The sequence below is a fragment of the Lepisosteus platostomus genome, chromosome 1 (genome assembly GCF_059453375.1).
Source record: "Lepisosteus platostomus isolate fLepPlt1 chromosome 1, fLepPlt1.hap1, whole genome shotgun sequence".
Taxonomy (NCBI): Eukaryota; Metazoa; Chordata; class Actinopteri; order Semionotiformes; family Lepisosteidae; genus Lepisosteus; species Lepisosteus platostomus.
Genome location: NC_142611.1, coordinates 81,676,670 through 81,701,305, shown reverse-complemented (window position 1 = coordinate 81,701,305; position 24,636 = coordinate 81,676,670). Strand labels below are relative to the sequence as shown.

Below are 24,636 nucleotides of genomic sequence, written 5' to 3'. Positions count from 1 at the left end.
CCTTATTCTGAACTGTGGTCAGACGTGAGGGCATGTCAGTTTGTTAAGGAGGGAGTGGTGCTGATCTCATCGCTGTGTCTTCAATCCCTTGACCAGCGCGTTTTCTTCTCTGTTCTCACAGGGGAGGCTTTACCTGTGGGTGGACCTGTTTCCTAAATCCCTGGGCCCCCCTGGGCCCCCTTTCAACATTTCCCCACGTAAAGCCAAGAGGTAAGAGCAGGACAGCGATATCTCGATTTAAAATCTGAGGTGCTTACTGAAGTCTGCACCCGCCATAGGCTCAGCCACACTTCAGAAGGGATCTTCCCTTGAGACATTCTCTTCAGGCCACTGAGCTGTGTGTTTAGGATTAATGTGAATGTGTGAGTGTGGCGGCTTCCTGGGGTCTTAAGTTACACCTCTGTTCTGAACCCTCCTGTGCTTTTCTGCTCTCAGTGTCTTTCTCTCTACGCGCCTCTGCCCCAGTGTAGTCCTGTTATTGCTCACATTCTGTTTTAGCTTGTGTTTTAGTTCATAATCTGTCTCTACTCTCTTGTCCTTCCTGTTGCCCTGTGCCCACAGTTCTCCTCTTTCATTTCCCATAGGTTCTTCCTGCGCTGCGTGATCTGGAACACCAGTGATGTCATCCTGGATGACGTCAGCATCACGGGGGAGAAGATGAGCGACATATATGTCAAAGGGTATGATGTAATGAGTGCCAGGAGATAGAGGACCATGAGCGCTGGAGAGGATAATGGGGATTACATCCCACATGCTGCTTTAATGCAGATGTGTACCACGTGTGTAGGCAGGAGCTTGAGCAGGAAGCTGCTTCAGCTTGCTGTGGGGGCAAAGGAAATGCCATTGCATTCAGGCCACCAATCATGGTCATAAAGAAAGAAACAGTGTTTTGGCTTTTGAGCCTTTGCTTTGCGAGGCTGCTTTGACCATTCACAAGAAGGATATAAGAACATACTGTTACACAGGTTCTGATCTAGCTCTCTTGGTTGCTACGTAGTAGCCAACTGATGCAAGGAACTCATCCAGCTGTTGAGACCAGCTGAGACCAGGGTATCTGGGCTGGGTAGCTTGTTCTGGTCTCTCACAGCTCTTTGTGAAACATGCTCTTCTCAGTTTCATATGCCCACAGGTCCCAGTTGTGTGCGCTGGTTTGTGTTTCACTGTTGATTCTTATGGAATCCCTTGTGCTGACTCTGTTGATGCCTTTGCAGAGTTTGAACACTTGAATCAGACACTCTTGCAGTCTTCCCTGGCCAAAAGAATAGAAGATAAAACTCTTTCAGCCTGCCTGGTTAGGGCATTCCATTAATTCCATTATGCAATCTTACAAATCAAATCCCTTGATTTAATTCTTCACTTTTAACTGTAATTCCTAACATTTTGTTTTCCTCGGCAGGAAAGGATGATTCTCACCTGTTGACAAACTAACTGTGTTTTTCTATATCAACAACATCATTGAATTTCCACATGGCTGTCATACAATACTTCCTAATGAGTAAATATGCTTGTAACAATGCGTTTCACTCAGAGTTTCATGTTCCGTGGGTTTAAGGAACTGGACTACAGTTTTGTTCACACTTGTACTACTATCAAAGGGTGTACTTGTGACTAAGAGCTATTTCTACTTCTTCTCTTTCTGCATCCTTCTGAGCACTGAACACCAGTTCAGCAGAACTGTTCAGTGGACCAGAAACTTAAGCTAATACTTACAAATAACAGCTGGACAAAGCAGTAGTTTGTTCATGTTTACTGTACGTCACCGGTACTGGCCCAGACCCGGGACATGCTTGTCTCACGCCAGTGTGTGAGGCATGACGAACCCAGAGGAACAAGTAAAGGTTACTTCCATGCTAAAAAGTAGAAAGAAGAAATAATGTTTTGGCTCTTCAGGTGTGACAGCTGAAGAAGGCTCAACAGACTAATTAACTTCGCATTAATTTTCAACGTGCAATTAACCTTTACTTGTTCTTCTGTGCTCAATGCGCGCTGGCACAGTTCCCCACTCAAAAACAGTGTAATACAGTTTACAGCACCAATGCCCAGAACTGCAGCTGGCTCTGTTGCACACAGCCACAGATTAAGTGTCTCTGATCTCACGGTTGGCTCTGTATCGTATGAGCTATAGAATGAAATGGCAGGACCACGCATCTTGCTTGCCATTGAAATTAGGTTACCAAGTCATAGATGAAGTAACAGGGCACCTATGTGAGCTTCCAATTGGCAGTCAATTGGTAGCACAAAAAAGGAAGAAATTTTTAGTTCATTAAAGCCAGTAATGATATACACTATTTCCACCATGCAATTTTACAGATGTAGTGGCAATGTGCTTCTCCAGTTACATTTTCCTGTTTGCCACTGTTGACAAGGAGGCACTTCCTTGTGCTCACAGCTGGCAGGATAGTGCAGTATTGAGGATCTTCGTGTTCTTGCACATGAGTGTATTGTGCAACGATGTGTGTATATAGTGTATGTAGATATTTCTCATGTCTGTCTATCTGCTTACACATGCCATCAATAGTTGGAAGCCAGCTGTCGCACACTGTTGATGCAGTAGTGCTGCTGTGTTCCTGCACTGTGCAGCTGTGATACAGATGTCACTGTTGGATGTTCGCAGCTGGCTTCTGGGACACGAGGAAAACAAGCAGAAGACAGATGTGCACTACCGCTCCCTGGGTGGGGAAGGAAACTTCAACTGGAGGCTCGTCTTCCCCTTTCACTACCTGCCTGCAGAGCAAGTCTGCAGCGTCAACAAGAAGGTCTGTGTGTGTGCATGTGTGTGCGTGTGTGTGCGTGTGTCTGTGCATGTGTACGCGTGTCTGCGTGTGTCTGTGAATGTGTGCACCTCTGCATGTTTGTGTGTGTCCGCAAGTGTCTGCGTTTGTCTGTGTGTGTGCACGTGTGTCCGAGCATGTGTTTGAGTATGTATCTGTGTGTGCGGTCTGCAGCGGGAAGCACCTTTAATATAGCTGCTGCTGTCACTGTGTTTTTCTATAGTTCTGCTGTAGTTACTAATTGCATCCTTAATTACTTTAATGTTGAATGCTTTCTTACTGCAGGAGCACTTCTGGAGCCTAGACAAGGCTGAAACAAAGATCCCCCCGAAGTTTGTGATCCAGATCTGGGACAATGACAAGTTCTCCTTTGATGACTATCTTGGTAAAGTCCTTTCCCAGTGGTGTTGCTTTAAGAGTCTCTTTTTGCTCCTCCAAGGATTAGTAGCAACACAGGAGTTAATTAAGATAAGATAAGATCAGTTTATTAGCCATAAAATAATTTCTTGCATTAGGAGTTCTTCTTTTCGCATACCCCAACTTGCTCTCCGTGAGACACAGACAAAGAGAGAAGCTTGGGGTCAGAGCGCAGGGTCAGCCATTGCACTGCACCTCTGGAGCAGTTGGGGTTATGGGCCTTGCTCAGGGGCCCAATGGAGTAGGATTCCTCTGCCAGCCACGGAATACGAACCAGCAACCTTCCAGCCACAGGCGCAGATCCTGAGCCACAGAGCCTCCCCACTGCCCCTTTGTCGAGTGATTCAATGTGACAAGCACAGCTGTGCTGAGCCCCTGTTGGGATTCGATCACAAACTCTCTCGGGCCAGAAGCCCAGGTCCTCTGCTGCTGCAGAATCCTACTCTGTCTATGTTTCAAGGGGGTGACATCACTTCAGTGCATTGAGCCCTGTTACAACAACACATCTGAATATTTGCAACACACCCACCTGTGTGTGCACGTTTCTCACAAATACTGTTCTCGACCAATTCATCGAATGACATTTAGTTATTTAAAAACTTCAGGTTTAATCCTTAACAAAACAAAAACCATGCAGAGTACACATGTAATAGGATATCCAATTGGAAAAATATTGGAATCATGGGAAATTAAAGATTATAGAAGTACTCCTTCCTGACTGTTTGGGCTGGTAGAACTTGCCTTTTATGCTCCTCGCTACTGATCACCTGTCTCTTTCTTTTTGTCCCTGGCAGGCTCTCTGGAGATGGACCTGAACCACATGGTACGGCCTGCAAAGTCTGCTGAGAAGTGTGGCCTGGAGCTTCTCGACCAAACCCTCTCCGCAGACCGGCTGGTTTCCCTCTTTGAGCAGAAGACAGTGAAGGGCTGGTGGCCCTGTGTTGGCGAGAGAAACGGGGAGAAGATCATTGCAGTGAGTGCACAGTGCAGCTCCTTTCTCAACTACATTAACCAACTGAATTTAAATAAACCATATCATTAAACTGTACTGCCTTCTGCTCTTGGAGCACAGCCTGACAGCCCCCCGCGTGACACTGCGGTCTCTCTGTCTCCGGCAGGGGAAGGTGGAGATGACGCTGGAGATAGCGTCAGAGCAGGAGCACGAGGAGCGACCAGCAGGGCAGGGGAGAGATGAGCCCAACATGAATCCCCACCTGGAGGAGCCCAGGTGAGTCCCGCAATCTTTGCATCACTGCGCACGTGCTTACACGCAATGTAATCTCTAGTGTCTCCTGTGTCTCACAGGGCTCTTCTCTTGTCCAGTTCTTTCTTACTAACTGTATGTAACCATTGAGTCCGATTTGTCTTGGGTATTAATGTTCTCATGGAACCTGAAGATGATGGCGAAAATGGATACAACAAACAATGTCTGAGCTCTGGTAAATTGTGTTGATTGGTCCCCCTTATCAATTATGCAAATTTTACTTTGCCCGTTGATGTCTTGGAATCCATTCAAATATTCAGTTTAGGGACATTTTGCGTTTGTGTTTGAAGGTCATGTTTTTACTGTTGCAAAGGTTTTTATCCCCATCTTTCATCTTTGTAGCATTGCTTGTATTCATACAAACCTTTTCAAGTCAGAAAAGATGACCATATGTTTGAGTTGTCAGACTCCATAACTGTAATACTTCCTGATGTATCAAAATGTGTTGTTAACAGGAGGCAATGTGTTCAGAGCTCAGAATCTCCTATTTTAACCCAAACTAAAATGCTTATTTAATGACTTCCTGTGGATTTAAGAATCACATTCAAAATAGTTGCTTTTAAGGTCTGGAATGGTTTTGCTCTTGACTCTGTCAGTGAGCTGTTCACTGCCTACACACCATACACCATTTGCACTGTTCAGAATCAGGCTTTTATTTTTTTCTCTTTGTGTTTGCTTGGGTTTTATTCCTGAGGCTCCAGTTTCAAAGACATGTCGGCTGTGCTGATTCGGATCTCTTAATTGATCCTGTGTGTCGTGTGTGTGTCAGCCTTGAGTTGGACTGACATCTTCTCCAGGGTATCTTCTCTTCATCCTGCACTCAGAGTTTAGGCTCCGGGATGCCACTGTCCTTACTAGGAATAATCTAATGTCTCATAACTTGAACTTGAACTTGAACTTGAACAGCTGCTTAGGTGGTGTCATAGCAATAACCTGGACTTGAACATAAAGAAAACGAAAGAGCTAATAGTGGACTTTCGGAGACACAGGCCATACACTCACAGCCCACTCAGTATTGATGGAACGGAAGTGGAAACAGTCACCAGCTTTAGGTTTTTGGGAATTCACATCTCTAAAGATCTAACCTGGACTGTGCACACTGACTCTATCATGAAGAAGGCTCAGCAGCGCCTTTATTTCTTGAGGTGCCTCAAGCGATGGGGGATGCCAATACATGCGTTGGTGAACTTCTACCGCTGCACCATCAAGAGCGTCCTCACCAACGGGATCACCGTGTTGTATGGCAACACCTCTTCGCGAGAAAGAAAGGCACTGCAGAGAATGGTCAATATGGCCCAGAAGATCATCGGCTGCGGTCTCACCGAGATTAAACAGCTCTGTGAGGACCGCTGCCGTGGTAGAATTCTGGCTATCACAGAGGACAGTCACCACCCCAGGCATGAGCTCTTCACCCCACTGCCCTCAGGCAAGAGATATAAGAGCATACGGACACTTACCACTAGATTCTTCAATAGCTTCTATCCACAAGCAGTGAGATTGGCGAACACATTTAGCCATCCCCCTCGGACCACACCTACACCATCACCATCTACCTCTTTATGATTTATTATCTATCGCACATCTCCAGTCATTGTTTACATGTCTGTATTGTTGACATTCAAACTGTCTACATGTTTACTTGCACATTGTCTATTGTTTGTTTGTACATTGTCTTGATGCACTGTTTGCACTTTGTCTTGTTTTTTACACTTGTTTTACAATCGAGAGACTTTCTGTGAGTAAGAATTCCATTGTACCAGTACCGGTTACATATGGCAATAAAGTTCAAGTTCAAGTTCATAACTGATGGACCATTACAAGCTAATTTTGCATTTTTATCAAAGTAATGCAGAAGCAAAGTGCAAGAAGTGGCCAGATGTGATACTTGTAACAATTAAACGACATTCGACATAAGTGCACTGCACTTCTAGTGTTTCCTCATTCACTGTCCAAAGAATGGGCTTGTTTTCAAAGATGCCATCTTCTGTTCGCTGTTTTCCAGACTCTTCCCAGAAACAAAGCGTTGCTACCTTAGAAGTTACAATCGTAATCAGTCGTTAAAGCACAGCCAAATCAGGGTCCTAAAGCAAAGCCTCACACCATGTGATGCCACAGCAAAGCCAGTAAACTTACGGTATAAACATGGTGAAAGCATGGGAGGGTAGATTGGCCTCTGACTGTCTTTCTTCCTGTCCTGCAGGCGGCCAGAGACCTCTTTCTTGTGGTTCTCCTCCCCCTTCAAGACCATGAAGTACATCTTGTGGAGGAGGTTCAAGTGGGTCATCGTTGCACTCCTCATCCTCTTCTTCGTGCTGCTCTTCCTCGGGATCTTTCTCTATTCCTTCCCGGTAAGACCCTGCCTGACCTCCTCTTCAGAACCTTTATGGAGCAGAAAGCACACCTATGACACTGCTTCTAGGCCACTGGTGCACAGCCTCAACTCCTTCAGGGCCAGAGTCCAGCAGAGTGTATCTGCCTGCATCGGTCACGCACTGTCGTCAGGTTCAGATGACCCGTAACTGACAAAGATCAGCGTCAGGGGCACTCGAGAGCTGCATTTGTATTTTTGGTACTGAAAGAGAGAAGAGAATCTTATGTACAGTTTCTTTTGGGTTTCAATTAATGTTCTTCCTTGATTTTATTGCAATTTATTGCTTACTAAGCTCTTGAATACACGTAACATCCAGTACAAGATAAGCCTTCTTTTCATGCCAGATATGTGAAGAAGCCAGTCTGGAAATGTCAGGAGTCTAATACAGTAATACTTTCTCATCTGCGAATCCTGTTTAGAGAAAGGATCACACTTTAGATCCAATCAGCACCGTTTGTCTTGATACGTTTTTTTTTTTGCTGGAGCATTTTTGTTTAGTAGCTGAAAGACATTTTGTGTCACACAGCTTTGCTTTTCCAAACATTTTTGAACACCCTCATACCGAAACTGATATCACTTTACAGACCCTGTCTTTTCTTTGTACATTGGAAGACTTCAAAATTAAAAGAACTTCTCCAGCGCACAGTTTAAAGTTTTTCTGAGCAAGTTAAATAGAATTAAAACTCTCTTTCAACAGTCAACATGTCATTTTTGTGTGTTGCCAAACCTGTGGCAGTGGTGTAATTATACTGTATAAAAGCTTTACATAGTCAAACAATCCAAGCGCACTTCATGTGCAGGACAGGGCCCGTATTATCTACCACTGAAAAGCACCCCCATCTGGATGTCACATGGCAGGTTGACTCCAGCCCCACTCCAGAGCAGATCAGATGAGGACATGAGAAATGGCATCATCAATGGATTTAAAGGGAGACTTTAGGAAAGCCAGGCTATGTAATCCCAGAGTGAATTTAGCCAGAAGGTGGGCAGTAACACCTCTACTCTTATGAGCAGTGCGTTGGGATCTTTAGTGACCTAGTAGTCAAGACCTTGGTTTAATGTTGGTGATACCTCTTACAATAGATTGTCTGCAGTTAACATACTGGGACATTGTGTTGGAAATTATGGCCCAGTGGGAAGAGCGCCACCTAGTGATCCAGTAACCTGGTTTTCCCTGGAGGTCTCCCATCCCAGTGATGACCAGACCCTGCCTTGCTGGGTTTCTGAGATGCGGTGAGATTCGGCTGCAAGTTGATAACTGCCCAGTGTAAAGATCCTTTGTACTGATGCTTTTATGGCTCAAAGAGTCTCTTTGTTCCTGCAACACAATCATGCTTTCTTTTCCTACCATTTTATTTCCAGGTTTGCGTACCTGTAACAATGACCTTCTGTAAAAAACAAAGCCACAGCTAGAGGGCACTGTGCATGTAAACTAAACAGAGCGCTTATACGCTTTAACTTCGGGAACTAAGCATAATGAGCGCGTACAATATCAGCCAGTCCAAACAGACAAGAATAAAACTACAGATTTTTTTTTAATCAAGATCTCAAGGCCACAGTTCAGCTCATCCAGCATTAAAAGTCCGGTGTTAGTTACCGCCCGCTCATCCGAGCCAGCATTTAATACGATTTTCCGCGCCAGAGCGCCATGAATGAGAATGAGCGTCTGCGGCCCCGCTCATGCCGCTCAGGTGATGCCGCCCGGGTTCCCTGCGTTCTGGTTGTGCCGAGAATGTCAACATGCCAGACGCGATGCCGCCATGCACAATGCTGGCCCTTGTGTCGGTCTGGGTTTCAGGGAGGTTAGGGGAGCCAGGCGGTGCTGGCAGCCCCGAGCCTCTGGATCTGTAGGAAATGAGATCCAGCTGGTGCCTCTCCTCAGATGTGAGGCTGAACTTCATCAATATTTAGAGAGACTGTTGATTTGTAATAGAAGTCAGGTTTTGGCCATGGAAACTATTAACTTGTGTTACAAATGTTTTTCTGTTATTTTGTGTCTTATGTAAAGGTTCAGTCAAGAAAAAGAAATCCCCCTGAAATTTGAGATTGCGAACAGAGTATTGGATTATGAGATGAATCCCCTATATCTCTTGTACGATGAAACTGAAAGGTTTATAGGAAACATGTATGAAAGCATCTTGGACATGTGTTAAACATATTTTTGGTTTACAGGTCTACATACTGTATACAGAAAAGTGCAAATGTATTTTGCTTTTGTGTTGAATACAAGTTAATACTGTATCCTTCATTAAGATTAATTATTTCTATGGACCGTTACATTTTTTTTTCATTAAGAAGTCTCTGAGCTGCAATTTAAAACCTTAGTTAAGTGCGTTTTGAGCATTTTTTTCCCAAAGTCATCACATTGTCCCAAAATCTACTGTGATGGTTTTCCCAAAAATAATTAAGTGAAAAATTGACAGAACATTCCGATTCCCAGTTTCCACGGCTTTAGAGGTCGGGCTGAATTAAATCGTGGCTCTAGCATTAGCAGAAAGAGGCTTGTCAGCTGAACAAAAATATGTTTTGCTGAGTAACTTGAATCTGAAGTTTACGCTTAGAAACAGACTCTGATATGTTGTCTGTAAACTGTACAGACAGCGCAATGTCGCTTCAAACCACTTCAGTCAATACAGCCCAGTGCAGAGTTCAGGCTAACCAGATATCAAAACCTCATTCTGGTTTCTGCCCACTTGGTTGCAGTTCAGCTGCCATAATCAACTGTTGAAGGGCCACTGACACCTTCCCAAGATGGAGTGTGCTGTACTGGGATGATCTGGAGAGAAGGGGGGAAGCTGCTCTCCCCAGGAAGGAGTGTGCAGCCCTCCTGTGTGGCTGCAGAGAGAGCAGAGTTGGAGCTGTTTTATTTTATGTGCTGGGGTTATGTGTCATTAAATAGGATGAGCAAGGAGACCTGAATGTCAACCAGCGTTCCTGTCTGCATGCTGGCACTGCTGTTCCAGCAAGCCAGCACTATAAAAACGTCCATAAACTTATCGCTGCTCTTCTCCACATCATTAAAAACAAATCAAAAAAGAATCTCACTGTGATTCAAGCCACATGCAGATGTTTCCTTGCACACCATTCTGCTTCCCATCTCTCCAGACTGTGTCTCTGCATTTCCACACTAGCATCCAGCTCTGTCATTCTTTTTAAAAAGAATTTGCCCAATTGCACATTTATTGTATAGATGAACTCTGCAGAACACACAGAATAATTTGCTGTAACAGGATTTGATGGCTATTATCTTTTTCCAGCTCGCTCCTCCCTCCCCATGTCTCTTCCCTGAGAGATATCTCATTTCTGCTGTGTTTGGGATCTTCAAGCACAGGGCCTGGCTCATCATGGTCTTTGGCCGAAACTCAGTTTGACACATGTAGCTGTAGAGAAAACCAAGTGAGGACAGGCACGAAATACAAGCAACTTAAATGGTTACTTCTGAGATTGAAGCAAAGCTTTCCAAGTTGAATATGCTTTTTTTAAATCCTAAAATATTGTGAACACCAGGGTTGGAAGGGAAGTTTCTGGTCCGTCTGCTGTGCTGGGATTGAAGTATTTAAATGAAAGCGCCATTATAGCGGGTCAGAATGAAGATAATGGCACATAGAGAATATGACAGGACAGCACAAGTCCTCACTGGCAAGTGGGTGCAGTGACAGGAGTGTGTAGTGGACATTTGATAGTGTGGCATCATCTGCGCGGCAGAGGAAACGAATTAAAAAGATCCCACATCATTACTTACGTGAGGGTTGCAGCTGCTCATGTCCTGACGGCGGCACAGGCAGACAGGCAGTGTGAAGGAGGGGTCCTGACGGTGGCACAGGCAGACAGGCAGTGTGAAGGACGGGTCCTGAGGGCGGCACAGGCAGGCAGGCAGTGTGAAGGAGGGGTCCTGACGGCGGCACAGGCAGGCAGGCAGTGTGAAGGAGGGGTCCTGAGGGCGGCACAGGCAGACAGGCAGTGTGAAGGACGGGTCCTGACGGCGGCACAGGCAGGCAGGCAGTGTGAAGGACGGGTCCTGAGGGCGGCACAGGCAGACAGGCAGTGTGAAGGACGGGTCCTGACGGTGGCACAGGCAGGCAGGCAGTGTGAAGGAGGGGTCCTGACGGCGGCACAGGCAGGCAGGCAGTGTGAAGGAGGGGTCCTGACGGGGGCACAGGCAGGCAGGCAGTGTGAAGGAGGGGTCCTGAGGGCGGCACAGGCAGACAGGCAGTGTGACGGACGGGTCCTGCAGGTGGCACAGGCAGACAGGCAGTGTGAAGGAGGGGTCCTGAGGGCGGCACAGGCAGACAGGCAGTGTGAAGGACGGGTCCTGAGGGCGGCACAGGCAGGCAGGCAGTGTGAAGGACGGGTCCTGAGGGCGGCACAGGCAGACAGGCAGTGTGACGGACGGGTCCTGCAGGTGGCACAGGCAGACAGGCAGTGTGAAGGACGGGTCCTGAGGGCGGCACAGGCAGGCAGGCAGTGTGAAGGAGGGGTCCTGACGGCGGCACAGGCAGGCAGGCAGTGTGAAGGAGGGGTCCTGACGGCGGCACAGGCAGGCAGGCAGTGTGAAGGAGGGGTCCTGAGGGCGGCACAGGCAGACAGGCAGTGTGAAGGACGGGTCCTGACGGCGGCACAGGCAGGCAGGCAGTGTGAAGGACGGGTCCTGAGGGTGGCACAGGCAGACAGGCAGTGTGAAGGACGGGTCCTGACGGTGGCACAGGCAGGCAGGCAGTGTGAAGGAGGGGTCCTGACGGCGGCACAGGCAGGCAGGCAGTGTGAAGGAGGGGTCCTGACGGCGGCACAGGCAGGCAGGCAGTGTGAAGGAGGGGTCCTGAGGGCAGCACAGGCAGACAGGCAGTGTGACGGACGGGTCCTGCAGGTGGCACAGGCAGGCAGGCAGTGTGAAGGACGGGTCCTGAGGGCGGCACAGGCAGACAGGCAGTGTGACGGACGGGTCCTGCAGGTGGCACAGGCAGACAGGCAGTGTGAAGGACGGGTCCTGCAGGTGGCACAGGCAGGCAGGCAGTGTGAAGGACGGGTCCTGAGGGTGGCACAGGCAGACAGGCAGTGTGAAGGACGGGTCCTGAGGGCGGCACAGGCAGACAGGCAGTGTGAAGGAGGGGTCCTGAGGGCGGCACAGGCAGGCAGGCAGTGTGAAGGACGGGTCCTGAGGGTGGCACAGGCAGACAGGCAGTGTGAAGGACGGGTCCTGAGGGCGGCACAGGCAGACAGGCAGTGTGAAGGAGGGGTCCTGAGGGCGGCACAGGCAGGCAGGCAGTGTGAAGGACGGGTCCTGAGGGCGGCACAGGCAGACAGGCAGTGTGAAGGAGGGGTCCTGAGGGCGGCACAGGCAGGCAGGCAGTGTGAAGGACGGGTCCTGAGGGTGGCACAGGCAGACAGGCAGTGTGAAGGACGGGTCCTGAGGGCGGCACAGGCAGACAGGCAGTGTGAAGGAGGGGTCCTGAGGGCGGCACAGGCAGGCAGGCAGTGTGAAGGACGGGTCCTGACGGCGGCACAGGCAGACAGGCAGTGTGAAGGAGGGGTCCTGAGGGCGGCACAGGCAGGCAGGCAGTGTGAAGGACGGGTCCTGAGGGCGGCACAGGCAGACAGGCAGTGTGAAGGAGGGGTCCTGAGGGCGGCACAGGCAGACAGGCAGTGTAAAGGACGGGTCCTGAGGGCGGCACAGGCAGACAGGCAGTGTAAAGGACGGGTCCTGAGGGCGGCACAGGCAGACAGGCAGTGTGAAGGACGGGTCCTGACGGTGGCACAGGCAGACAGGCAGTGTGAAGGAGGGGTCCTGACGGTGGCACAGGCAGACAGGCAGTGTGAAGGACGGGTCCTGAGGGCGGCACAGGCAGACAGGCAGTGTAAAGGACGGGTCCTGACGGTGGCACAGGCAGACAGGCAGTGTGAAGGACGAGCACCTTCCCTATAAACAAATCTTGGCTTTTTATTTTTTGTTTTTGTTCAGCTGAAAATAACATATATATAATGTATATAATGTATTATAAAGTTTTTTGCGTTGCTTGAATGTTGACTCTGCTGCTTTTTACTCTCGTACTGTCTTCTTCATTTTTACTACTTTAACATGATGTCCGCTATTGTAACAAATGAAAGCCGACATACACCTGTACACTGTCAAAATTAATACAATTAAAACTTCCATGTCACACACAGAAGGCATATGGGTTCACACACACCTGCATTTTTAGATTTCTAATCTTACTTAATGGCAATAGTGTGTATAGGTGCTCACACCTGAAGAAGGCTCAACGGCTGAAACGTTGTGTTTTCTATCTTCTCTTTTCAGCTGGAATAAACCTATTACTTGGAAACATTGTGTTCACATCTTAGAGACTTTTGATCCTGCCGTAACAGTCTTTCTCGCATTACTGCAGCAGTGTGGTAGACAAGCAGTACCTCTCCCTGTTTGGCCTTGAGCACGGTCAATGGCTCAGGCCAGTCAGATCCTGTCTTGACATCAAGCTGCTAACTGGTGGACAGAAACTTAAACAACAGCATTCAAACATATGAAATAAGCACAGCTCGACATTGGCATTACTGCTTAACACTGATCACATTAACCAGTGAAGCAATGTACCGTATTTCCCTCACATCATTGTGTCAGCAGCGTATTTCTTCTGCCCCTCAGCTGCGCCTCAGCACTGGCCCCACTGGAAGGCCACAACCTGCCGCACTTCCCAGCAAGAACTGAAGCCATCACTCCTACTAACCCCAGGTTTCTCCTCTTACAGAACTATGCTGCTATGAAGCTGGTGGGGCCCTTCAGCCGTTCCCAGTGAGCCACCTGCCTGGGGGAGAGGACAGACCCCCAGCGCCGCTGGCAGAGCCCAGCACTGCCCACCCCACTCTTCACACAGCAGCTTTTTAGAGAGAACGCCAGGCTAGAATGTTACAAAGACCATCATGGCAATTGATGTTAAATATTTTCACTGTAATTAAAAGAAAAAAAAAACATTTTTCAGCTCTGTAATGGGCAATGGCTGTCCAGTAACAAAATGCAATTGATCTCTTCTACGTTCCTTGAAAACTTGTAAAAATGTTTTTTTACATGAAGTTTAATTGCTCTTTACTTTCAGAACATAACAACTATTAGAATCAAGAACCAGGCCATTCGGCACATTTCACTCGTTTGTGTTTTTTCAGTAGCTAATTGATCCAAGGACCTCATCCAGGCATTTCATGAAGGAAGCCAAAAAAACATGAGGTTTATACATGGCTTAGGAGATGAAAGTATTTGCATGGCAGAAATATTGCTTCAACTGCCGGTTTCAGAGGTATACTTGCCAGAAAGTGGCTGAGAGCCATTCTCACACTGGACTGGACCCCCCACTCTTTGTCTGACTGACAGCGCAGAGACATAGTGAAAGGAATGGGAATCAGTTCCACTGTACTGCTTGAAGACAGATGGACAGATGGCTGGATGGATGAAAGAATGGATAGTAGATAGATAGTTTACCTGTATACCTGTGGACACTAATTGACTTTTGGCTGATCTAATTACATACAAATGATTCATTGTACTTCATAATCAGGAGACGTATTATATTTACCATGACAAACTACGCTTGAGGCTTATAATATGAAGTGTTAAGACACTTCTGAATCAGATGCAAGTGATATGAAATCGCTCACTCGTTAGCTGAATAAACTATACAGAAGACATATAGACATGTGAGAAGTAACTTCCCTCCCTTCAGCTACAGGCAGCTGTTATGTTGACTTGTGCTGTCAAGAGTATCTTCTGCCAGAGAAGCTCACTCGTTACTCCGGCCTCCAGCTCTCCTCGTGCTCATCATGCCTGTGAGAGTGTGTGTGACAGCGGAGCTCTGAGCTCGTTCTGCGTGTCAGGCAGTTCACGCCTCCAGCCTTTAAGATGCATCGTGTAGGTCAGATTATACCGATGTAAAGGTCTTCCTTACTGTTGGAGTCATAGCCCTAGCCTGGTCTGTGGCTGAGTAAGAAAGGATAACAGGAAAACTAGTTTAGGACTAAGCCAACGTGCAGCCTTGCAGGATTAAAAATGGCATGTGTGTCGGCTGAGCTGTGTTACAATAAAGCGACTGCACAGGAGTGCTTAAGCCAGATTCAGCCTGCATGTGAGTTACATGCAAATGTTTTGCTAGGATTACTGAATTCTTCCAATGTGCATTAAAGGTGAACACTACTCTCCATTATAAACTCACATCTTATAGTCTTTCAGTTATTTCTCTTGTACTGCAAAATGACTGTTAAGCAAACTTAGTTAATCTTCCACATGTAATCAAGCTTTCTTGAAAAGTAATAATGCAAAGCTTGCATGTGGTGTACAGGTCTGTACAGCGTGTTAGTGACATGAAAATATTTGATTTACAAGCCTTATGTGCTGCAACCTGGCCAAAGTGTTAGATCCACGATCTCATGTTTATTTTTACATTTCCCTCTAAAAATAGCCAATTTCCCTCTGCATCTTTCAGCTCATAGTTCTTACAGTGGTGTGCACTAGATTTTAACATAAAATATATAATCTAAGTGCAGTTTCAGGACATATCTAAGAATCCTGATTTACAATCTCAATTTACATTAACAAATTCTGTTAAAGCATCAGCAACAAAAAATGAAGTTTAGTATAAAAGTCAGGATTCAACAGTTATTAATTAAATATGAATAAATAAAAGTGAGGCATAATGTTATTGAGACTGTAAATTTACCTAATTAAAAGCGTATCCAAACAGACCTTTAATTAACACAAATGAGCCTTCATGGTGACATTAATGCCGTATGAGGGATTTTAAAACACTGTGCATGGATCGTATTTGCAGACATCACAGAATTCTAATTAATACCATGTCAGGCTATGAGCTATAAACAAATTAATAGAGAAAAAATTTAACTAGTGCTATATCCTCAGTATTCCTGAATAAGTAATTGATGTTTCATTGCAGATATGTTCCCTGGTGTGCTTAATACATTTTTTTCCAATGAGTTTAAAGTTATAATTCAGCCTTAAATACCAAATAACCTGGCAGCCTTTAAACTGAAGCTTGAAAGCAGTTTGTTATGTGTAAAATACACACTGTACAGTATGTGTGAGTGTGCCAGTGAGCGTGTGTATACTGTGTCTGGAGTAAATCCTTATTATATTGCACTATTTTGCTGAGAAAAGCCAAAGACAATGTCAAGAGTTTCACTGTTTCAGCTAATCATGCTGTAAATTGGACTGCACACACGAGTCTCATTAACTTGCCAGTTGAAAGTTTTATCATTTGTAATAAGCAATTTTATAGACACCTTTTATTTCTGTTTACATTGCTCTCAGTATCTGGACGTGTTGAATATAAACTCCCGTACTCCTGACCATGATGGACAAAGCACTTCTGTTACAGCAGGGTGCCAGGATTACAGCTGATGAAATATACACCACAGTGTAGCTTCCAGTACCACCTTTTCATTAGTTGATGAAAACTATCACTCAGAAATTACTAGTCACTGTTGTCAGTTGTATAAAAATCCTCTGATGCTACAAACATCACATGCTATTTAATCAGAGATGTATTTTTCCTCCAGTCCAATATTTCTGTAGACCTAAGCGGCTTTAAATTGATCAAAAATGGGCACTGTTGTTGTTAAAAGTGACAGAGGTGAATTAACAACCCTGTGAACGCTATTTCCTAGTGTCAATTAATATTTCAGGCCACTGGTACAGCACTGAACTATTGAGAATTTCTGAAATGTAAGGTATTTTTGATTTAAATATAGGATTAAAGCCATTTAAATCCTGCGTAAGCTCCTGAGTCATTACACAGCTCTTGATTTTGGGATGTTACATTTCAGTTGTTCATGTTAAACACTGTTCTGAATGTAGAAATCGCCTTATGACGCCTTATAAAATTCTGTTTTGCATCAGATATGGGTTTGCTTTTGCCTTCTGTGAAGCAATATCATGTACACAATATATTAGAAACTATGCACCCATATTTGCGATACATGTACTATTTTATTGGTTTCTGATAAAATGTATCATATAAAAAGATAAAATGTCTGTTTATTTGAGAAAATAATAAACGTATAATGTCTGTTCACATTCAATGATTAATTCACTAAAACCACAATCTTATAAATCTTGAATAACTGCGAAAGTGTATTGTTTATACCATGTAATTCAATTTTACAATACAAATAATATGATTGCACAGCAACATCTCTCTCTCTGAGTTACTTTTTTCTATGTCAATCAAGTGGGCAAAAGGTTAATATTGACTGATTTCCCACTGTGAAGATGACATTTACTCAATTCCTGCTTGACATGAACGTCAGCACTGCTGTTGACAGACTACTGAACTGTTTCGAGCCTTTACACTGCTTCCTGCCTTCATCTGGTTACTTAAGGCAAATATACTGAAAGCATTAAGAAGTAACACGTGGTATTGGAAACACTATTCATTTGTTGCATTTTTATTGTCCCTTAGTACAGTTTCTCTTCCATTTTTCATCATGCAATCTCTTCATTCCGAGAAAATAAAAAAACTGACCTCAGCAGCAAAAATAAACAACAATTTAACAAGACAAAACTGCAGCTTGGATAAAAGTAATGACATTTCTCAGATTTAATATGCTTTATTATCTGATGTGTTTGTTGATGTGTGTGAGGCTACCAAAATGAAATAAAATTTTATTGGAAAAAATTAAGAATGGTGTGCAAAAACCTAAATTATGAATATTTGGATCCGTGTGTAATTTATCCTATTATCCTGCTGTGTCCTTCCCAACGATCACAGTTAAAATGAGTATTCATTTACGCACATCTTCAGTCCTACCTGCTCTGCTTTCCAGCAAAACCCTTCCAATGGTGTTACAGTATGTACGCTACACCTGTCAATATCGGGGGCTGTTCGAGTAAACTGCCTGTTCAGGAGGGGGATACCAAGGTTTTCTCCCACCTCGCCACTGACAGCTCGGATCTCACCTTCCACACTAGAACAGTCCCCTTCGCTCCCAAAGGAGCAAGACTCCCAGGAGAGAGAGATTTTCCCCAGATCAGTTCCTGACAAAGGGCCCACCTGCGCACCTAGTCATGAAGAATCCCTGTGTGCTGGATCTTTTAACCTTATCTTTGATGTGCTCAGTTTCATCTGAGCTAAATGCTTGTACAGTTTGAGTCTTGGAATACTCTACTCCCTTCTAGTGCATTTCTGTTTAAAGCACCTTAACTAATGAACAGCAGTTGTGTGCGCTCCCTTTCGGAGCAGCATCCAGACGAAAGCCACATGGTAATGCATCTCTGTAATGACCCCTAAAGCTGTGATTGGTAGTTTCTCATGCTGGCTCCTGAAGGTAATGGCACCTTCTTGGATTTTGTCTAATCCGCCAAGAGTAAAAAGGCTATTTTTTCATTTGTGTCAATAGGAGGTAAGAAAATTGGCAAACAGGCTTTTACCTGGCTCATGTCTTGTAAAGGCTCTCTAGGACACACTGGCACAATAAGTATTTTTTTTCGATTTAAGAAAGCAATAATAGTAACAACAAAGTAAACGTTATTTACTTGTATTTCCATAATTCTTTTTATCCGACTTCATCTTCCACTGAGGTGCAGCCGCACCTGGGAGACACACAGTGGCCATTCTGCACCAGCAGCCCCACCTGGGAGACACACAGCGGCCATTCTGCACCAGCAGCCCCACCTGGGAGACACACAGTGGCCATTCTGCACCAGCAGCCCCACCTGGGGGAGACACAGCGGCCATTCAGGCCACTTTATGTATTGCCTCTGACTTGGGGGCTGTAAGTATCCTTATGCTCCCCGATCTTAGTGTTGCTTTTGATACAGTAAATCATTCAGTGTTGCTTAAATGCTTGCAGACATTCTTGTCTATCATCTTGTTCTGTCTTTAACTATTTTTGCTCTTATCTGACTGGCAGGCAGCATTTTGCCTCCCTTGGTCCATATAAATCCCCTATGGCCCCTGTCAAACATGGTGTACCTCAGGGTTCAGTCTTGGGCCCTTCGCTTATTATTATTTACAGGCCTCCCCTCAATCAGAATATATGCAAACATGGTCTTCAGTTTAATTCTTATGCAGATGATACTCAGATTTATGATTAAACTTCTTGTCTCACTTATCTCTTGTTGGTGTGACATCAAACTCTCGTTGACATCAAATTCCCTGAAGTTAGTGACAAAACATAAATTTTACCGGTGGGCAGCTGGACAAGCTGAAGGGCTTCACATGAATGGTGGGTTGGCTTCCCCATTCACACGTCAGCCATAGTCAGGAATCTGGGAGTAACACTTGATCCTCTCCTGTCTTTCTAGCCACATGTGAAAAACTTGATTAAGATCTCTTTCACCTAAGAAATATCGCCTGCATTAGGGAATTTCTATCATTGTCCAATGCTGAGTGCCTGATTCATGTATTTATAATATCAAGACTTGATTTCTCCAACTCTTCACATTATGGGCTCCTTACTCTTTTCTCAACAAGTTGCAATAGCAACTCTGCAGCTAGAAAACTTACTCACACCACACCCTAACAGCGTATCACTGCTACACCTATCTACGTTGGTTGCCTAAAAAGTCACATATTCAATATAAGATCTTGTTACTGACTTTCAAGGCTCTAAGCAATGTGGCTCCATCATACTGTGTATCTCTGAACTCCTCCGTGTTTACCCTCCCTTATGTATCTCTGTTCAGTTGAGGCCGGCCCTCTGCTCACTGTAATCTCAGACTTGTGGTGACCGCGCCTTCCCTGCAGCTGCTCCAGTGTTGTGGAATGACCCTCTTTACGAGAGACAACTTCTTTAACTCTCTTCAGATCTAATCTTAAAACTTACGGTTTTACCAAGATCTAAGTGTGATTGTCTACTTCTGCAAAAACCAACCTACATGCTCTTGTGTTTCTATTGTACTTTTTTCTCTTTTTCTTTATTCATGATGTACAGCACACTTGGGGTTGGAAAGGCGCTTTATGAATACAAGTTATTATTATTATTGTGAGGGTCTCACTTCACCCCTGTGAAGGCTAGGTGAAAGGTCCACTGAAACTGACACACAGAAACACTAGAGACAGCTGTCAGAATTCAGGGAATATTATTGAGCCAGACACACCCAGGCCGAGTAGATAACATGGAAGACAGTCACAGTAAATAAGGACACATGTAAGGGCTCTGGCATTGGCCTTCAGGCACAGAAGTCTAGAATGTAAAGTGATCTGCCAATCAAACAATCAATTAGTCATGAAGAACAAGTAGATAGAGGCTACCTTCCTCCTGCACTTCCTTAAAAGAAACTAGAGAATTAATTAATCTAAAGAATGTGCGGGCACAGTTAAAGAATCGTCCCCGTGTGCTGACACTGCTCTGATCCCCTCTCCAGGACGGGCTGGAGATCATTTAGCCAACGAGAGGTGCAGGAGTCTGCATGCTTCTTTCAAGGACCAAACCTGCTGAAAACATGCAAAATGAAAACCAGATGCAGATCAAGAGAGATGAGCTGCAAGGTACCAGCAGCTCCCACATAGTTAGGCTGAGTTTAAGACGCCACAAGCTCCCCTTTCGACAGGCAGGTAGGGGAGCAGCAGCTCAATGAGCGAGGCCATGTGTCTAGTTCCCTTGCCACACAGGCTGCTGAGAGAGCTCCCTAAACCAGAAGACATCAAGTATAAGGTTTCAGGATAACGTGCTGCAAGATTTTCAATGAAATAAAGAACTAAAGAACTATTTCTTTGTCCCATTGGAGCAGGAAACATTATGTGATCATTCAGATCATCCTGCACGTGTAGACAGCAAAATGGGCAGAGACAGTTCTTCAGTCTGGATCCAAGTTGAAATCACAGCATCTCCTTCTATATTAACATTGTGTGCATGCTTAATTTAGTTTATGGACATTTCAAATAAATATTAATATGTTTATGAGAAGTGCAGTGTCTTAAATCTGCTCTTTGTTTCAATAATGCCATGATATTTGCCAAACCACAAAATGCACATCTGTTCCTTGTAAAATAATCAGCTATTGTTTAATTCTTTCCTATTAACAAATACCAATATACTGTACCATATCAATCCAATGGAAACTAAAAACACTTGCATACTATTCTATGAATTACAGTAAAATACTAATACTAAATACTAGAGTTTAATGGGCATTGAACAGAAAAAAATTAAATCATCCAAACGTTTTCAGCATTTACATTGTAATTGTATGCCAGTCGATTATTATAAACTGTTTTATGCAACTTTATCTTCTTCTTATTTCAAGCAGCACTTTCCTCTCAGTTGTGCAGGACTGAAGTGACAGGACAGTGAATCAAGTTTCTGTCAAGCACAGTTCTCGCTATATTCTTATAGAAACACTTTCTGCCCGTGTGCGTGAGTTGCACATGAAATGAGAGAAAGATGAGGATAATCAGGCATGAGAGCAACACGAAAGGAAGCGAGCGCTTGACTCCAGCGGCGAGGCCGGGCATTCTGGGAACTGAACCCGTTCTGGACCACAAAAATCTGGGGGGGGCAAGCCGCTATCGGCTGCAATTAGCGAAGCAGGACTCTGCACTGAGCTCCAAGGCACATCAAAACAGCCGGCCCAGGACTGTGATGTGTAAAATGGTCCATGCGTGTGATTGGCCATATGTTGCTGATCACAAGAGGGAGGCCGATGGGGAGACCTGGCAGTAACTGTCCAGCTCCTGCTGCAGGCTCTCCGCCGGCCTGCTGTGGGCGCCCTCCTCCTCCCCATCCTGTGGATCCCCGAAAAGACAAGACGACAGGACCAGTGACAGGGAGAAGAAAGAAGGAGAAGAAAGTAAAACTGTACATACTCTTTTATTTGGCAAAACCACACACACCATTAAACCTGTGAAACGCTCTGCTCATACAACATCTGAGACAAAGGTGCTAAGAAACACTCAAAGAACATTGCTGCCGGCTTCTTTATTCAGTCCTTTAATTTGTTTGGAAGCTGTAGCTTCTGTAGCTTCTCCTTCTTTATCTTTGCTTGCTCATCCGACACAGACTGCTAACAGGCTTTCTGTCTGATATTTCTCGCCTGCCCATTCAACGCCGGCCAATGAACTGAAAATGAAATGAATTTACATCAGTGTTTGAGACTGTGATTTGGAAGACGAAAAAAAAGGACATGCAGAGGTCAATCCCAGGATATCATCCAGCTCTTTCTCCCAGGATCCCAGGAGACTGGCTGGACAGGTCATCTGTTGCTGTAGGACACCCCTCCTCTCCTCAGGGCTAAATGCACTTAATTTCCATGTGTCTGCAGGTCCTCAATTCACTCTCAATCCTGAAGAAAGTCATTGGGAGTTTCAAATTACTCGGGACCCCTCCGAGTCTCCTGTGCTCCACACTGAAGAGATTAACAGGACAACTTTCAAAGCATTCTGTTTGCTCAGAAGTTGCTCCATTTTTCTTCTTCTTTCAGAAAAGAGCCCATGATATATTCCCAGATTATGTTTAAGTGAAAAACATTAATTTTAATTTCCAGCTCATCTGACATCCTCAGAGCTTTGTGGAAAATTCTGCTCTGGAGCAAAATGCTTCAAAAACATCACTTCCAACTTTTTCCAGGACAGGAATATGCTTTTTTATAATGTTGTGTTTAAAACTGTGCTCAGTGTCACACATCTTGTCCATGTACAGTATATACACTTTCTGCATGCAGTACTTTGTCTAAAATGATTTTCATTTTGCCACATGTGTCGAGTCCTGAACAGCATCTGAATCTTGCTAAATTTCCCCCGTCGCTTCTGCACTCTTCCTCCTATTTTGGTATCATCAGGAAATTTGATGTTTCATTGTCAAAGCTGGACTCCTTCACCTCCAGTGTGTCAGCTTCACCTGTCACCTCCCTGGCCATGTGGGTAGGTGGGGTGTGATAGTACCGTAGCTGCGGGGGCTGTGTCAGCTGACAGGTTTTAACCTGCCTTTAACCAGGATGTTATTGTCATTTCTCAGGCAGCCACGGGATATTAGACATTGAATAAACGTTTCACAATCACGTTTCTCCAATTTCTCCAAAGGCTGAAATAACTGATCATACAGTATAAGAATTCCACAGACCATAGTGTAACAGAAGAACTACAACAATACACACAGTCCTTCCTTCTTTCAGTACTGTTTTTAAAATTAAATTCATAAACAGTTTATTGTGATCTAATTCAAGTCCTGGTGAAAGAGAAGAATAGTGTCCTGTGTCCCACTGAAGTTGCTTCACCATACCTTGGACTGCTCAATGTTAAAACCTGGTCTTGGGCTGAATTCCCTGAACCATGTGCCACAGCTGTTATGATCATGATCACTCCAGCCAATAAACTATCGATTAAATGGGCTCTTGAGCTCCTTTGAATGCCCATATTTATTTATTTTTAATTTAGTAAATGCAAACTTAGTTTTTAAAGTATACAGTATGTGTTGTATATTTAGATGGGGGATAGTAGCATGACCTAAAGCAGGAACTTTTCAGCAGGAGCATTGCTTTCATAAACCACTAAAAGCTATACCAGCAGTTCAAAATAAGTTTCACATTAAACTGCTTCTTCATTGTGGCTATTTAAAGTAGCATTTTTAACCTTTTTTATTCCTTCTAATTTTTTAACACAAAAGGTACCTTACAGCGGAAAAGCAATCAACTACAGTAAGTACTTGGCAGGCTTTCCAAGATTACAGTGCATTCCAATGTATCATCTTTCTGCTTAATCTTGTCAGGACTGACACATTAAATCTGCCGATGCGTTTTAACAGACACCACCCTCTTAGCTCACTCCATCTTTGTGCTGCAGGATATTCAAAAACAAAGACGGGAGGATCTGGAAACAGTTTGAGAAATACTTAACAATTCACATTGGACTGTGCATTCATTAAGGTTGGAGCAATCTGGAAATCACCAGCCCATTTTAGTCGATATAAAGAATCTTTTTGTGGAACTGAATACAAGCATTCTGCTTATGCAGAACCAATATGGTATTAACAATCCTGTCTGCTTTTTGAAAACATATTAGAGCGTAAGAACAGTTACAAATGAGACGAGGTTATTGGCCAGTCCAATTCATTTGTAATCAGTAGCTAATTGATCTAACAATCTCATCCAGCCATTTCTTCAGAGTCCAGCAGTATTTGCAGCTTATTTCCTTAACCCTTTGTGTATAAAGAAGTTCCCTCTGTTCTTTTATAATTCAGGGAACAGGTCCCCTCATGGTCCTCGTGCTCAAGACTAATAAGACAGTCCCTATAGTCTGTCAGTGTAGGACTATCGTGTTGGTTACTTTCTGTTAAATTTCACAATAGCTGATGTGACAAGTGCAAGCCCCCTGGCTAATACAGTAACTAATGTAATTCTCTGTGTTTATCTTGGAGACTATAGATTCTTTGCATTGTTCTCCTATGGAATGTTTGGTCTCTATCCTAGTCAATTCAATGAAATCAGCAATACTGTCACTGCCAGTAGAAATATTAGCGATAGAATCAGTGTAGAAACTCTTGCGTGCTTTGAGACAGTGGAAAACTACGTTTCTGTAGGGGCTGTGGATGGTGGCTTCACTTACCTTTATGGACTGAGTCATTAGCTGATTATTTTACTCAACCCCCTTCCTGCCCTGTTTGCAGAGCTGTATTGCAGAGAGTCTCAGCTTTTGGGGTTTGGGCAGCTGTTCCAGGAAGTGTGAGTTCACCGCTAAACTGTGCAGCGCTTGCTCTGTGTGCGCAGCTCTCACAGCATGAACTGGACTCGCTGTCTCCACCAGGCTCCAGCTTCTCATCTGAGACCATGTGCTCCACATTATGCATTTCCATATGGTTTAGCCACCTGATATGGCTGTGATCTT

At 44.7% G+C, this 24,636-nt stretch overlaps 1 protein-coding gene across 14 annotated transcripts in view; it reads left to right on the top strand.

The window, feature by feature from the left end:
* The window catches only part of dysf (dysferlin, limb girdle muscular dystrophy 2B (autosomal recessive)), a 131,246-nt gene extending 113,746 nt beyond the window's left edge, over nucleotides 1–17,500 (top strand). For 10 of the 14 annotated variants that reach the window (XM_088639033.1, XM_088639096.1, XM_088639051.1 and 7 more), the window contains 8 exons: nucleotides 122–210; nucleotides 585–680; nucleotides 2,615–2,756; nucleotides 3,057–3,156; nucleotides 3,983–4,161; nucleotides 4,307–4,416; nucleotides 6,653–6,800; nucleotides 13,564–17,500. In XM_088639033.1, the coding sequence (XP_088495159.1) occupies nucleotides 122–210; nucleotides 585–680; nucleotides 2,615–2,756; nucleotides 3,057–3,156; nucleotides 3,983–4,161; nucleotides 4,307–4,416; nucleotides 6,653–6,800; nucleotides 13,564–13,611 (912 nt within the window). In that variant the 3' untranslated portion in view covers nucleotides 13,612–17,500. Of the gene's footprint in view, nucleotides 1–121; nucleotides 211–584; nucleotides 681–2,614; nucleotides 2,757–3,056; nucleotides 3,157–3,982; nucleotides 4,162–4,306; nucleotides 4,417–6,652; nucleotides 6,801–10,570; nucleotides 10,666–13,563 lie in introns of those variants that run through there. The other 4 variants (XM_088638982.1, XM_088639015.1, XM_088639023.1 and 1 more) reach the window with 2 other exon arrangements.
* The last annotated feature ends 7,136 nt before the right edge of the window (nucleotides 17,501–24,636 follow it).